General features: G+C 41.2%; 1 protein-coding gene across 8 annotated transcripts in view; it reads right to left on the reverse strand.

The window, feature by feature from the left end:
* The window catches only part of Pikfyve (phosphoinositide kinase, FYVE-type zinc finger containing), an 85,018-nt gene extending 71,049 nt beyond the window's left edge, over positions 1 to 13,969 (reverse strand). For 4 of the 8 annotated variants that reach the window (XM_057755606.1, XM_057755614.1, XM_057755596.1 and 1 more), the window contains exons 1-6: positions 13,676 to 13,831; positions 9,710 to 9,890; positions 8,587 to 8,736; positions 8,318 to 8,353; positions 5,150 to 5,268; positions 4,333 to 4,504 (exon numbers count right to left, since the gene is read on the reverse strand). In XM_057755606.1, coding sequence (XP_057611589.1) covers positions 4,333 to 4,504; positions 5,150 to 5,268; positions 8,318 to 8,353; positions 8,587 to 8,736; positions 9,710 to 9,881 — 649 coding nt within the window. In that variant the 5' untranslated portion in view covers positions 9,882 to 9,890; positions 13,676 to 13,831. Of the gene's footprint in view, positions 1 to 4,332; positions 4,505 to 5,149; positions 5,269 to 8,317; positions 8,354 to 8,586; positions 8,737 to 9,709; positions 9,891 to 13,675; positions 13,832 to 13,934 lie in introns of those variants that run through there. The other 4 variants (XM_057755624.1, XM_057755583.1, XM_057755573.1 and 1 more) reach the window with 3 other exon arrangements.
* Positions 13,970 to 16,815: the final 2,846 nt, after the last annotated feature.

Genomic DNA, 16,815 nt, shown 5'->3' on the forward strand with positions numbered 1-16,815 from the left:
GTTAACAACCGACCACATCATACAACAGTGGTTTTGTGAGATTGTAGTGGGGCTGAAAACTTCTTACTGCCTGGTCCAACAGCCATCATAATGGTTTAGGGTGGCATATTATTCACATTTTTGCTGAGGCTGACTTAAAGAAACTTACTGATCTTTAAGTCATGAAACTGTAACACACATGATCTAAATAACACTTGATGATAAACAACTAGCCAGGTGGTGGGGGTACACACCTTTAATCCCAACAGGCAGGCAAGAGGCAGAAGGATCTCAGTGAGTTTGAGGACAGCCTGGTCTACAAAGTGAGTTCCAGGACAGTCAGAGCTGTTACACAAAGAAACCCTGTCTCAAATAAAATAAAATAAACAACTATGTCACTGGTTTCTATCTTTACTATATTTTTTTATCATTTTTTTCTATTTACCAAAATAAGAGTTTACTGTTTTGAGGGGCCATGTTAGTATTGGGAAGACCATACACGCACAGCCTGGGCAACACAGTGACACCATCTTAAACAAAAGGGAAGTTGTGCATAGTGGCACACACCTGCTATGTGGAGGTAGAAAGAAAGGCCTTCTGGTAGGCAGAGACAAGAGGATAAGGCTTTCAGAACTAGCCTGAGTTAAATGGTACTGTGGCTCAAAAACCAGAAGGAAGGGCAATTTGGGTGGACATTCTTCAATGACCACAATGCATTTGTGGTCAGTCTTGGCTCTCTCTCTCTCTCTCTTTTTTTTTCTTTCCGTTTTTTGAGACAGGGTTTCTCTGTGTAACAGATCTAGCTGTCCTGGAACTAGCTCCTGTAGACCAGGCTGGTCTTGAACTCACAGAAATCCACCTGCCTCTACTTCCCGAGTGCTGGGATTAAAAGCGTGCGCCCCCACCGCCCAGCCTTGGCTCTGTTTCTTGACTTGATAATTTTAGTTCTAATAATGAGATCATTCCCTGCCATTATAGAATTTATAGTTCACTGGAAGCAACTTACTAACTTACTATCTAGCTATTCCTAAGAATACTCTATGATGTTCAAACAAGAACAAAAATTCTTAAGGATACATTTCTCAGAACTTAGCCTACCACTAAGTAGCAAGACAAATAGCTGTTCACTAAATAGCATGTCATTTAACAATTATACTTCAATTATATTTTATCATTAATATTAAAAACCTGAAGTAATATAAATATTTCCAAAAGTTCAATATACATTTATCATAAATTACTATCAAGTATATTACTTTTTGTTGTTGTTGTTGTTTGGTTGGTTTTTTCGAGACAGGGTTTCTCTGCAGCTTTAGAGCCTATCCTGGAACTAGCTCTTGTAGGCCAGGCTGGCCCCGAACTCACAGAGATCCACCTGCCTCTGCCTCCCGATTAAAGGCGTGCTCCACCACTGCCCAGCTCAAGTATACTACTTTTATTGTCTCATTTTAAGATAACTATTATATAATTCTGTTTAATCAAATTATATATGTATATTAATCAAAATGTCACTAGTTTACTAATTTCTAACAATTATAATTTAGCAGATGAAATTTATCTAAAGTATAAATATATCCATTTTAATCAGGACTCAGTAAACAATAACAAAATAAAGTGTTCTTTGGTCTAGGATAAATAAAAGTGCTCTGATAATCACTACTGCTGTCCCAAACTTTACTACATTAAAGAAGCAAAACTATTCTCTGCAGAAAGTCCTTCAATTTTTACCACAGCAAAGACTAGATTAGACTATAAACGATAAATTCCCTTAACCAGTCAACTATTAAAACTATCAAATCAAGAAACAGAGCCAAGCCTGACCACAAAAGCTTTCATTCCATGAAGAATGTTCGTTCATCAGCAAAGGACACATGCCTAGAATTGTTGAAAGACAGACAAAGATTGATAAGACAGGTCCTTGCCTTGCAGAATCTATAGTTCACTGGAGACAACTAACGCATATGCAATTTAAAAGCTGTATGATAAATGCAGATGTTCCTGCTATTACCACCAATAACAGCAGCTTAATTCTCACTGATTCTCTATAATACTCATTGATTTTCCTTCTATTTTTTGAGACAATATCTCATTGCATAGACAAAGCTGGCTTCAAACTCAGAGAGATTCACCTATCTCTGCCTCTTAAGTGTTAGGCTTAAAGGTGTGTGCCAACACACCAGGGCGATTTATTAATTTTTCTATCTATCAATATTCCAGGTATTTTCCATTTTTTTCTGGATCTTTGCAAGTAAGTGTCCAATATACATTTTTCATTTTCAAGGGGCCATCTTAAGGTTCAATTTGACTACACAAACTTTTGTTCCAACACTAATGTTGAAGCTCATTTGGTTTTGTTGTTTGTGCAGTGTTATTAACATTTAAGGCTGACTTTCATCAGACAGCGGTTACCTACCACAGCATGACTCTCATCCGAATCAACCGAGGCCTCAAGTACACAGAGTTTCCAAAAGCCAAGGGAATTCTGTCTCAGCACAAAAACTGAAATCTTTGTTTCCAGCCTCCTGACTTACAACCCTTCAACTTAGACTTCACGGCGACACACGCACTTGAGAGATTCCTTGACTACAGGTAACTGTCAGCCCACCCACTAGTTCCACTCTCTGGAGAAACTTGACTCTACTGACTCAGTGCAAGAACGGTTTTATAGACACAGTACCTTAGGGATAAGTTTTCTGAATTGGCTCCTCAAGTTTCTGAAATTGGTTCTCTAATTAGATTCAATTTAAAAGAATTAATGAAAGGGCTAGAAAAAAGGTTCAGTGGTTGACAGTGCTTTGTTGCTCTTGAGGAAGACCCAGGTTCAATTCCCAACACCATCCATAACTCCAGTTCCAAGAGATCCAATGCCCTGTTCTGACTTCTGTGAACACTAGGCACATCCATAGCACACATATATCATACTTGAAAGCAAAACACAAACATGCATAAAATAATTTTAAAAAACTAAAGAAAAATAAAAATATTAGTGAGTATTTCCAATAGTAAAAAGAACACTAAGAAAGTGGTAGGGAAATAAAGGCTTGTAAGACAGTAACTCTAGATCTTCTTAACTGAATACGGACAGTGCTTAGGTTAATACTTAACAAACTGCCTGTTAAAATAACAAGTATGATATTAGTTCATTACTCCCAATGTACAACACAAAGTAGAAAAAAGGGTGAGCTTAGGGACTCAAATTCCCAGCTCATGAACCTTATAAACTGGCTAGGAATGTAGCTATACACAGGCCCTGGGTTCAACCTCCTGGGAATAACAATATAAAACAAATTAAAAAAAAAAAAAACTGGACAGGAAGAAGTGCTTACTTTCTGTTGCCGTATTGCTTGCTAAGCTAAGATTGCTAAGAGTCTCAAACTTTTAAGTAGGTGAATAAAAACAGTTAAAGTTTGGTGGTGGTGGTGCACACCTTTAATCCTAGCACTCGGGAGGCAGAGGCAGGCAGATCTCTGTGAGTTCAGGTCAGCCTGATCTACATGAGCTAGTTCCAGGACAGCCAGCAAAACTACACAGAGAAACTCTGTCTCAGGGGGAAAAAAAATCAGAGTTAAAGAGAAGAGAATTGCTTATGACGACAGACATAAAAAATAAGGAAATTTAATCCCAGCACTCGGGAAGCAGAGGCAGGCGGATCTCTGTGAGTTCGAGACCAGCCTGGTCTACAAGAGCTAGTTCCAGGACAGGCTCCAAAACCACAGAGAAACCCTGTCTCGAAAAACCAAAAAAAAAAAAAAGGAAAACTGAGTTGGGGACAAGGCTCAGCGGTTGAGCACTGACTGCTCTTCCAGGCCAGGGTTCAATTCCCAGCACCCACATGGCAGCTCTTAAGTGGTTCATGACTCCAGTTCCAAGGAACCCAACACCCTCACACGGGGTTTGTTAAGTATTAACCTGAGCACTGACCGTATTCAATCAACAAACCTCCATCCTTGAACTTTCTCCATTACTACATTTCACTACATTCCCAATGAAATGATATGAATAAAATACAATTTGACAAAGTACACTATCATGTAAGTCAAGGGCAACCTTTACTTTATGAATAAAAACTCTATAGAAATATAAATTTAAAATCTACTTATCTAATAATATCTCATGCTGCTATAGGTTTTTCCAATATCTACACTTTTACTCTAGTTCCTTATGAACACTCTCATCTTTTACTATTCAAATATAAAGTTCTTAAAATCAAAGCTGTATCTCTTTTTCTCACTACAATACCCTGCTACCATAAATATAAAGCCCAAAATTAAAAAATGGCTTAATATTGGTCTTCTAGTTAACTATTTCATAATTTGACTTTTAAATATGATACTGTTAAGGAAATACACTTACCTGTGTAGCCCATAAACTTTCCAGGGATTTCTTGATTACAACAACGACTACAGAAAATCTGCCCACACAATCTGCAATGGTGTCTGCGCCTAAAGGTTGTAAATTTTTCACTGCAATCATAGCACTCTTTACACTGGCTATCTGGCATCCAGTATTGCTTCAGGTCACTGTCCTACAAAAACAAAAATGTGTGACGGCTTCTTGAAAATATGAGGATTAAGTTGTAATGACAAATGAAATCTTAGAAGGTATCTTCTGACAAGCTAGTCAAAAGGATAAAATGCAAAAAGGTTAAAATAACCAACACAATCTTGAAGAAGAAAAATTGAAGTACTTACCTCACCCACTATTAGAACTCATTCTAAAGCTACAATAACTCCAGACAGAGTATCAGTACAAGAACATAAAGAAATGGAACCATAGTGCAGGAAAGAGTGGCACGCCAACACAGCATATGAGCTTCTGATGAGCTATAATGCAGCCACTGAAGGAAAGGCTTTCTAAAATCAATGTACTGGGTCCAACTGGATATCTATAGGGACAAAGGAAACCTGAGCCCTATATATGAACAAAAATAATAAAGCTTGTTGACAAAGCCATATGTGAGAATATGTACTAACACTGACCTAAAAAGCAAACACCGAAACAAAATATAAAAAGGGCAAATAAGAAACAAACTACATTTAAAAAAAAATTAAGAATTTATGTGTAAAACTCTGGTATTCAGAATCAGAAGAAATAAACTTTCATTTAAGTGATACGATGCCACTGCCAGAGGGTACGCATGATCTCCATGAGTCCTGAGCATCTACAGTACCTGGCTCTTCCCTTCCATTATCTCCTTGAGGCGCTTCAATACTGTGCTGAGGCTTCGAAGCTGAACAGCTGTACGTGGGTCATGACCTCCAAAGGCTGGTTCTACTTTCCTTCTTGAGTCTGAGTCAGATTTAAAAAAAATAACACTAATTGTTTTATAATTTCTAGTAACCATATCGAACATTATACGTGTGTGTGTAATATAATACAAATCATACCCTATTGTTAGCATACATGTGTTGTCCCATGAATTAAAACTGATCTTTATCAAGAGTAATAAGTTGTTTCAAGTATATCTTATTACACATAAACCACAATGTTAGTGTAGTTAAGTACTAAGAACTATCTTAAATGATTGATGATTTTGAGGGTAGAAATGGAATCATCACTTACATGCCCAGAATTTATTAATGATTTCTTGCACACTTTTTTCCCAACCAAATACATAACAAACACCTGGGAGACATTGAACAGAAAAAAAAGTAATCCCAGAGAATTATTTTAACTTGGTCTAAAAGTCAAATAATTAAGCAATGGGACCAAACTGTTCTTTTCCATAGCAGATCATCAGAAATTTTATCAACCAGCCTTCCAAAGATCCCAGCAGGCTTTATAGGACATAAAGGATGATAAAATATGACTAGTGTTCAAGCAGATTAAAACTGCCAAAGCTTCAACCCTACTCTCCCCCAGCCCACACCCATACCCGCCACCTCCTCAACCTTGCAATTACACATTGCAAGGGATCACTTACATTTGAAATAACAATATGAAATCAAATCTATTGATAATAAAACAAGTCCAAATTCTAGCTTTGGAGCCAGAACAAAGTATGACTACCATAGCTGCCTCCTTTTTTATTTAGACAAAATTCATAAGTGAAATTTCTATCTATACCTGGCTACAGCAATTTCAAACTCTCAGGGGAAAACGAATGTGGCTTGACAAAAAAAAAAAAAAGATGAGCATTCTTGTTAGCTTAAGCACAATAATCTAACAACCTGTGGAATCCCCCTAACATACATAATTCCTCCCTATCTCAGTTTTACTTCCTAAGGTTTCAGTAGCCCTCGGTCATATAGTCTGAAAATATTAGTATCTGTCCTAGCTCAAAAGAAACAGATCACATTCACATGATTTCACTATAGTTACCACTGTGCTGGTTAGCACTAATCTCTCGGTCTAATTTATAAATTAAACTTTATCATAGGTTTCACTGCATAGTGGAAAAAAACATTAAATATTAAAGCTTTGAAAGTGCCTATGGCTTTAGGTATCTACTTGGGGATCTAGAAGGTATGTCCTACACGGAAGGTAAATTTCTATAAAATGGAAAAATATCCCATCCTGAATCTATCTCATCATTTGCTAGTTTTCTACTTAGATGGGTTTTTTTGAGGGAGGAGGGGATAGGAATTGCAAAGAATGAGAGGTTGCTATATAAATACAAATGCATCAAGAATTTAAGGCAGTTCAATCACTAAAATAACACCTTATCTAAACTGCACCTATCTTAATTGAAGCACAGATCTCAGATGTGCAGTTAATAACACGTATTACAACTCAATTTTTCTTGAGTCTCAAACAATTAAAAAACCTCTCCATGATTATAAATTCTAAAGAGTCACAATGGAGGTGCTTCCTGGCACAGGCAGTAAGTTGTGAAGTCCTTTGCACTTAGCTGCTTGGAAGAGAAAAAAGTATCAATATTTTCCACTGGGAAAGAATGAGCAGGGAGACCCTGCTCAGCCTTAGTGGAAGAAGAGAAACCCTTGCCCTCAGACAAGCACCGTTAGCTACTGCATCTGTAAATGGATTCCAGAAAATCAAGTAACTTCCCTAAGATAGGAGAACTACCAAACTGTAGAGTCAGACATGTAGTGGGGGGGAATGATGTGACCAAGCAGTTCCAAGCTTCTGAGGTCTAAGACCTCCAAGGGAAAGTCCAAGATGCAAGTAGACTTGTTGAACAGTAGGGAGTGTGGGGACCACAGTGAAGGAGGTCATTCAAGCTCTGCCTATGGACAAACAGTTCAAATTTATCCGAACAACAAAGGCAAATTTTGGCAAACTACAACTCTGCAACCCCTACAAGACTACAAGGATTTGAGTCCAATTCCTCAATTTCACAAGTGAAGAAACCCAGAGACTGCTCTTTGGCCCATTCTTCCTCCCTCTGCAACAAAGAATAGTTTGGTATTATGTGAAAAACTAAATGTGACTTGTTTAGCAAGGAGAAGAAAATAAACAAAAGCTTTCGGACAGCACAGAATCTGAGCAGAAGAGCATCCTCAAATACAGACAGTGTTGCCAAGGGCCAGGTTTTGTTCCTGTAACTTGTTTTTGCTTCTTTCCCTAAGACAGTCTCACTATGGAGTCTATATTGGTCTAGAATCTGCTAATATTTCCTAGCTGGCTTTGAACTTGCAATCCTCCTGCCTTATCCTCCAAAGCCACAGGTCGGGGTTAAGGGGATTGTAATAAGGTTAAGGTTAAACCCGGGTGATCTAGAATGAAAAGAAAATCCTCTGCCCCATCTCCCAACTCTTCCTTTCAAAATGATATAAGTTGGGCAGAGGTGGTTGCCCTGGAAAACCTGCGGGCGTGACACAGTCCGCTTTGTTCTAGCCCTTCAGCAAAAGCGCCTCTTCTACTTCTGCTTCCCCCGCCATCCAGTCTCAACAGGCAATAAAACATTCTGTCAACCACCATTCCACAAGTAGTGTTCACTCAAGCATTTCACGGAAGTTGGTGGCCAGACAGGACAGGCCCGGGGTTTAGGGACACTTGGTTCCCAACACTGCAGCCTCCCCACTCTATGGAATCACTGCCACTGCCCTTCCTCTATCACCTTGAGTTACTGAGCTGAACAATCTAACGGAAATAAACATAAATCACCCCAGTCCCTCAACTGAAGCACAGATTGCCAGCCCACACCCATCAGAAGAGCAGAAAAATGAATGAGATAATGACATGGTAAACAAGCAGGCAAGATGGAAAACAAGTAGGCATGAGAAGCAGTGTATTCAGCCACACAGACAGTGTGAACCCCAACAATGGCAGCCCACCAATGGAGTTTGACAGTGTTCGGCAGCCAGTGGCATGCACATCACACTTCATTAGCATCCCGAGAATAGGTGCAGACTCCATCTGTAAAGTTGGAACTAACCTGTGTTCTCCTGGGGATGTGGCAAAGTGTTCTCTGCTGAAACCCAAGCAAGCAATTAATCAAAATTCAGTCAAGACAATCAGAGCTTGCATAATCAGAGTTTAAGGACATGATGAAGAGTGTTTCAGGTATTGAAAATTTCTTTTATTACCCAAGTTTTACTTATTCTAGAGTACTTAACTATTCCAAGAAACAGGAAAACTGTTAGTATCTGACCTAGAAAGACATGAAGGAGATTCCCACACGAAGAGAGGAAGACGCTGCTTTACCTAGCACTGAAGAGCGCCGCTGGAGCTCCTCATCAAGCTGCTTTTTATAAGGTACGGGCGACTTCACCGACTGTGTCCTCGAAGGGATGTGAGGGCTGGACCAACCTGCACTCGGAGACGGCTGCTCCCCTTGGCCCCCTTCTCCCCTCTCTGTGACAAAGGAAACTTGGTATCACTTGAAAAGCTAAGGCCCGAAGTTCAACAAGAAAGTGATAGATAAAATACTTGAGCCAGTATGTTCATGTATTAAAATCGTATCTGAGGACCCTTTGCTCAGTTTAGAAGCTCCTATCCACCTGTAACTATAGCCCTCCTAACCTCTGCAGGCGATCACACTTGTACACAAGTCTTCATTTTTAAATACTTTAAAGAAAAGATCAAAAACTGCTGTTCTAACACATTTCAAACAAGAAAGACAAATGAATCAGGATGGTAGCTCATGCCTGTAATCCTGGCTCTCAGGAGACTAATACACGAAGATAGCCTCTTGACCAAGGCTAGTCAGAGATACACAGTGAGTTTCAGGCTAGCATAGGCTAACCACTGGACTCTTGTCTCAAAACAAACAAACAAAAACCAAAGGCAAACTGAGGGCACAATATGGCTGCTGTTTTTTTTTTTTTTTAATTCTTCCTGGTTAAAAAACAAATAATATACTATTCAAGAACTCATTTTTAAATTATTTTTTCATTTGATATCACTTAAACTTAATCCAGTAAGTGTTAAATCTCAAGAGGCCTAGTGGCAGCTTCTAATTTTTAAATGTATAAACCATGCACTACTGTTTAATTTTATTGCTTTAATTAAAATATGTGTTATTAACACCTCCCTCACAATAACTTTCATTCTGTAAACATTTCATTCTGTAATGTAAGTTGAAGTACATTAACAGAAAAAAATATAGAAAACTGCTTTCTTTTTAAAAAGGACCTCCTTAACCATTTTAAACTCAATTCACACAAATAATTAATCAGATTACAATGAAACGCTACCTTTTCCTCCTAAAAACTTAGTGACCCGTGATTAAAACTACCACCTTGTATATTTCACTGCCTTGCAACAGCACAACACTGAATGCAGAGAATCAAAACTGCATTTTCTGATTTTTAGAAATAAATCTTACCTTTGTTAAAACGAAAGAGATTTACAAAAGAACTGTAGGCTGACTTGAAGGGGGGCTCATCCTGGTCAGGAGTCAAGGGTTTGAAGTGGGTGAGGTGAGACGGACTAGTGGGCGAGCGAGGCAGGTCACTAGCGGACTCCAGAGTCGGGGAGCTCTTATCATCTGTGGCCATTGCATGAGTCTGCAAAGAAAGTGGGGAAGACTGAAAGAGGTTCCTTAGAGGCCATCCGAAGAACAGGAGAATATCCACACAGCCCAACTGTGTGATAATTCATACCAATAAACACCAAATCTATTTTCACATATTCAAACTCAGGCTTAAAAAATACTACTTGGGCTGGCTCAGAGGTTGCTCTTCCAGAAGTCCTGAGTTCAATTCCCAGCAACGACACAACCATCTATATGAAATCTGGTGCCCTCTTCTGGCGGTAGGCATACACGCAGAGAGAACACTATATACCTAATAAATAGATCTTAAAAAAAAAAAAAAAAAAAAAAAAAAAACACAACTGCAGTCTAGATGAAAAAAATCCTCAACACCTTAAAAAAAATTATGACTATGTGGCCAATCTAATTTAAAATATTACCATTCTAATTTTTTTTTGAGACAAGGTTTCTCTGTAGCTTTGGAGACCATTCTAATTAGTTTTACAATTAAAGTTAATTTAAAATTTGTAGGTAAGGCATAAATGTGAGCAAATGAAAAACTTTCCCATCATTTATATCATACTGTACAAGGTTTTTTTTTTTTGGGGGGGGGAGCAATACCTTTTAAAAGTTATAGGGGAAACTGACTTTATATAACACAAGTAATTCAGCCTTATTCTACTTATGAATCTCAAGAAAAAAAGTCAGTCCCCTTTTGACACATCTACACAATCTGAGCAATTAGCTTTTGGCAGTACCTGTGACACATGAACTTGGGATTTCTAAGATCCCCCCCCCCAGCCTAAACTCCTAAGATATTGACGTAATGACCTTCTTAAAAGTATATAACCAAAAAACATAACTGGTCAAAGCAGTTAAGTCTGATCACCAACCAAAAGGCACAGAAAAGCCCTGGGGCTTTTTCCTTCCTTTAGACTGAAAGTTAAGTATCCTTTGCTGTGCCAATCATTAGGATGCTACACTGTATAATCTATACTGCACAAAGTGGACATTACACACTTCAAAACAGGTCTTCTCCTTCAAAATCGTATCTATCAGCTCATTTTATTTTATCAGCACTCCTGGAAGTCACATAAGCGAGCCTTATTTCTATGTTTAACAGCTGTGGCAACTAAGGTACACCAAATGTAAAACGATTTTCTTTGGGTGGATCAGAGACAGTAACCAACTTGTGACTATACTCCAAGTCCTGTCACAAAATTCTCAACAGTCTGCTAATGATAAAAATTATTTTTGCAGCTCTTCACAGACTTCCAATTCTGTTGCGGGAGCTCCTTTGGTCATAATTCCAAACTGGTGTGGGATTGTTTGTGACTCACGCCATCACAATTCTAGTCGTGTTCTCTTAATACTGAAGATTTTCCAAGATTAGTAATGTCACTGATAATTTTAAAAAGCAGAAATAAAACCACTGGCTTTGATGGGATTTTGGCAACAAGTGCTTACTGGAAGGGATGGGGAAGAAGGGAGCAAAGAAAGGCAATGGAGTAAGGGAATAAAGGAAGGGAAAAGAGGAAAGACGGGGAAGGAGAACCTCTAGGGTCACATTCCACTGGGAGACAAGGCAAAGCACTGTCTAGTTGGGGTTACTATTGTTATGATAAAACAATAACCAAAGTAACTTAGGGAAGAAAGTTTCCACATCATTGTTCACTGTCAAAGGTGGTCAGGATAGAGGCAGGAACCTGGAGGCAGGAACTAAGGCAGAGGCCATAGGGGAGAACTGTGCTCACCATGTGTGCTCACCATGCCTTGCTCAGGCTGCTCTCTTATAGAACTCAGGACCACCAGCTAAGGGATGGCACCACCCACACTGGTGCCTTCCCCATCAATCACTCAGAAAATGCCCTCCAGGCTTGCCTAAGGCCCATCTTCTGGAAGCATTTTCTTAATGGAGGCTCCCTCCTCTCTGAAGACTCCAGTTTGTGTCAAGTTGACATAAAACTAGCGTGATAATTGATGCTCCAGCATAAACGGGTAAGATGATGACTGATCAAGTAAAAAGTCAAGGTTTTGTTCTGTTTTGTCTTACAGACCACCAGAGAGAAGTATATAATGTCAATAAAACCCCTCAATTTCTAAACACAACCTATTCCAATTCCACAAAAGTACCAACACACAGTGACCAATATGCGTAAGGAGTCTTTGAATCACTTCTAAAGGTCATCCGTAGTCAGAACTTTCATTATGCTTTGAACATATGAAGGTAAAAATTAGCATGAAAGAGCACAGCAAGTGTTGTCTCTAAAACATAAATACAATCACATAGAATTAATCTCAATAATTACATGCCACCAGCAGCCAAAAAAATTACAACTCTGATTTTTAGCAGCATAATAACTATTTATGTGTAAAGCCTGGCTCTTTCTGCATACATAATTAGAAATATTAACCTACTTATCCAACAACTTCTGCAATGTCAAAAACTGTCTTTTTTCCAAGGAGAGAATGATATAATGCAGACTCGCTACACAGAGTCCTGGTGAAGCAAACCAGAAAACCAGTCCACTATTAAAGTGTAGAAAATAACTTGATTCACCAGCCCATATAAAAACTTCAGCTGAAAATCCAACTGTCACCCTAGTCATTTTCTAGGGTCAGTTTTTTTCTTAAGTACAACTCTCAGACATTATCAGGGCAGGACAAGCAATGTTCACTTCCATGGAGAAAGGGTATTTGGGTCGAGCAGTAGTGGGACAGCTTTAAACCCAGCACTGGGGAAGCAGAGGCAGGCAGATCTCTGAGAATTCGAGGCCAGCCTGGTCTACAGAGTGAGCTCTAGGGCAGGCTCCAAAGATACAGGGAAAACCTGTCTTGGGGGGAAAAAAAAAAGAGGGAGGGTTGTTTATTTTTGACCGGAGCACAACAGAAACAAAAAATAGGAGAAAAAAAAAAAAACCTCAGGAAATTAGTCTTGGTTCTCAAAAAAAAAAGGGGGGGGGGCTGACCTTTGTCTGTCACAAGCCTGAACCTAAGAGAAAGAAAAAAACTAAGAATCCCTCCCTCTGTCTTTATGTGGAGGTGGGAGGAGTGAGAGGAAAAGTGGGAATACTGGAAAGGATTCAAATAAATGGGAAACAAGATGGTGTGAATTGCTATGCGCCTACCTCTACTGTCAATATACCAACACAGGACGCTCCAAATGATCAACCTTTATCATTTAACACATAACACACAAGATACACAGAAATGACCTGCTTTGTACAGAATCTGTACCTTCCCTGAATGTCTTAAGAACATAAATAGGGCAGAAGACCCTAAATTTCTAAATGCATCCATCGAGTTTGATTTTCATACTTTCTTGGGAAAGGGAGATTAACTGTTGGGAAATCAAGTCTCTTCCTCAAAAAAGGCAAAGCTGAAGTGAAAAAGCCTCAAAAGTCAGCGTTTAATCTGATGAGCACACGCCAAGTTTGGGATGGTTTCTGCGGGTCAGAACTTTCTTTTCCAGCCTAGAGCTGCACCTGTGAGACTGGGCTCACGGGCTCAGAGGAAGGGAAGGCGGTCCCCCTCCGAAATAAGTTCGTGCATCAGGGAAACAGAGGGGTGAGAGAACTTTCAGTGAGTCAAGGAAGCCTCTGCAGGAGGTGCCCAGCCAGCTCCCGTCCTGTCCCACCACACAGGGCCAGCAGGTATTCAGGAGCCAGTCGGTCCCCGTCGGGTCTTCCGCGCTCCCCTGGCCGAGCCTCGGCCGCAGAGCCTCGGGCCCTCGCCATCCCTCCCGCCGCGCTCGGCGAACCACGCCGGCCTTGCTCCCACTGCGGGCCCCGCCGGCCCACGCCGCGACGCCTCCCTTACCTTCGCCTCCCGCCCCGGCCCCGCCGGCCTCCCGCCACCCCGGCCTCCTCTTCACCCTGCTGCGCCCGAAGCCGCCGCCAAGAGCAACGCCAGCTTTCCCAGGCGGCCGGCGGTGGCTCGGAGAAGTCGAGAGGTTTACGCGGTAGCTGCGGCTTCTCGCTTCCGCCCACCGCCGCAAGGCTCCGCCCAATCTCCGTTCCAGCCAATCCACAACCGTTCCTGCGTGCAGACTCCGCCCACCCCTCCCCGCCCTCCGGACCTTCCGATCAGATGTCCAGACAAAAGGAATCGAAGCCAGAGAGTCTCGTCCTAGGCCCCCCTCAAAGGATTTAAGGCGGCCTCAGCCTTCCCGAAGGAAGCGGGGATGTCAGTGCACGTGAGCATCACGCGTGCGGGTCACTGGGTGGCGCGCGGGGCACCAGACGTCAGCCGTTACCGTAAGTGTTCAACACTGTGAGCACCCACAATATGGGACCTGCATTCACCTGAGTAGCCCAAAGCAAAGAGGTGAATGCTTTCAGGACTCCGCTGAATCAACCTCGTGACTTCGGACAAATGGCTTATTTCTCTAGGCCTCCGACCTCTGGTGGGAAAAGGCGGGTTAAAGGCAGCATTCCCTCCATGGTTTTTGTTTGTTGTTCTTTTGAGGATGAGGTAAAACGGTGTTTGTAAAGCAGTTGGCACAGAGCCCGGCCCAAGTGATGTTGACTGTACAGTTTTGTTTTGTTTTTTAATTCGGGTTTCCTGTTGCAGATAAAGTTATCAAGCCCCGACTTTCTCAGCTTGGTATGAACGTGAACCGTTATTTTTGTCCTGATAAAAAGTGCTGTGCAATTAAAAGTAGAAAACAAGCTAAAACCTGCTCGCTGAAAAAAGTGGGACTTTGCAGGGGAGCTTTGAAAGGAATCCGAGGAGTCTGCGGATCCTGTTAGCGGAGAATTTTGGCACATCAACCCATCTTTCTCCAGCTGGTCTTTTCAGCCCTGGAAGGTATCATCAAAACCTGACGCTAGGGGCCGCTGCAGCCCCAGGTCGCTCCTGAACTCGGCCCTTGGTTTGTGTCCTCAGCGCCCTCTCGCCGCCTTAGGGGTTCATTACTGCTGTACCTCTCCACTCCCGGGTGTCCTTGTTCCAGGAGAGTTTTATCCATGCTATGGGCTATCGTGGGTGCAACCCCTAACCTAACCAACTCCACCACACATCTACCTGCAACCACATCTTTCTGGGCCTGCATCCCTCCTTCATAGATCATAACTTTTTCTTTCCAACCTTCTATCCCTGGGGGCTTGAAATGTCTCCTCAACCAAATCTTTCCCGATAACTTCTTCCTCAGCCCATAAACATGAACATGCATCTTCCTTTAAAAAAAAAAAAAAGTTTCTTCAAACCCCTTATCTGGTAAAGAAACACCATTTTAACTAACTGTGTGTGTGTGTGTGTGTGTGTGTGTGTGTGTGTTCTGTGGAGGTGACCAGGAAGGCCGGAGGAGTCCGATTCCTCCGAAGTTGGAGTTACAGGAGGTAGTGGGCCCCCAAATATGAGTGCTAGGATTCAAACTTGGGTCCTCTACAAATGCAGCGTGTTCCCTAATATCAAGCCATCTCTCCAGTTCCTCAACTAACATTTTCCGAGTCATTAATTGGACCACTCTTGTGTGGGGTAGAAAGGAATAAAGTTGCCACCATTATGCGGTCTGTCTTCCCCAGAAGTTTCCACTCCAGTGTCTACATTAACATGTGATGTGGGATTCCCCTCTGTATGCTGTTAATATCATTGGTTAATAAAGGAACCGCTTTGGGGCTATAGCAGAGCTATAGGGGAACAGAGCCAGGTGGGGAAAACTAAACTGAATGCTGGGAAAGAGAAGGCAGAGTCAAAGAGAAGCCATGAAGCCTTCTCTGGAGACAGACACTGAAACTTTGCTGGCAGACCACTACCTCATGGTGATACACAGATTAATGGAGATGGGTTAAATTAATATGTAAGAGTTAGCCAATAAAAGGCTAGATCTAATGGGACGAGCAGTGATTAATACAGTTTCTGTGTGATTATTTCAGGGCTAAGCAGCCAGGAACTAACTAGCAGCCTCCTTACAACAAGTATGCACTTTAACGTCTGTTGGAAATTTTGATTTCTCTTTGGGGGAAAGAAATCGGGTTAGGTTCTTACCTCATACTAGACATCAAAAATTAATTCCAGGTAGATTTCATCTGTAAAGTCATTTTGTGAATGTCTGTAACTATCCTCCCCATGAATGCCCATGCAAGGACTTATTCTTGCTAAGCTGAAATATAGTATAGAGCCACATGCTTCTATCCATTGTAATTACTTACAGTTTGCTGAAAAGCCATAGCTTTTCCTCTTAGCAGTACCGACTTCTCTTCGTCTTTCAGCCGTGCCCAATTCAGCACTGTCACTGTTCCGTTTAGGGACGTTGCCCCTGATTTGACCAATAGGAGCCCCATGAAAACTCCTGGGAGGGTTTGCCATGTTTCTATGATTTTCTGAGTATTTGCTTTTTGTTTTGTATTTCCCTCTTACTTACCTATGCTTCCCACCCCCTAACCACTTTTCTACTCTCCTCTCCTAAGATTAACTTTTTTTAAAACTCTACACATGAGTTCTCTTGCAGGATTTTTCTTTCTGGTGTATTTCACTTAATAAAATGTTCACTTAATACAGGTTACCTATGCTACCACAAATGGTATCTACTTCTTTTTGAATTTCTGTTTATTGTATTTCAAAGTCATGCGGAAGTATGCACACATGTGTGCCAGGACTCATGGAGGCCACAGATCACTCAGATGTTCCTCAGTTGCCGCATGCCTTGTTTTTGAGACAAGGTCTCTCATTGGTCTAGAGCTCACCAGGGAAGCGATGCTGGCCATGGAGAGAACCTAGGGACCAGCCTGTCTTCACTTCCCAGCACCACCATGCCTGTCTATGTTATGTGTGTTCTGGGGATCAACTCAGGGCCTGGACTATCACGCCAACCTATTGTTTTTCTTTCATCTTTCTTTTTTGAGGATCACTAGTACTTTGCTATGCAAATATGCCACATCTTCCTTTGCCCATTCCTCCAGTGACAACTACTTGGGTTACTTATTCGTCTTAACTGCCCGGGTCATTCTACACTGAAA

This window comes from Chionomys nivalis, chromosome 2 (genome assembly GCF_950005125.1).
Source record: "Chionomys nivalis chromosome 2, mChiNiv1.1, whole genome shotgun sequence".
Lineage (NCBI taxonomy): Eukaryota > Metazoa > Chordata > Mammalia > Rodentia > Cricetidae > Chionomys > Chionomys nivalis.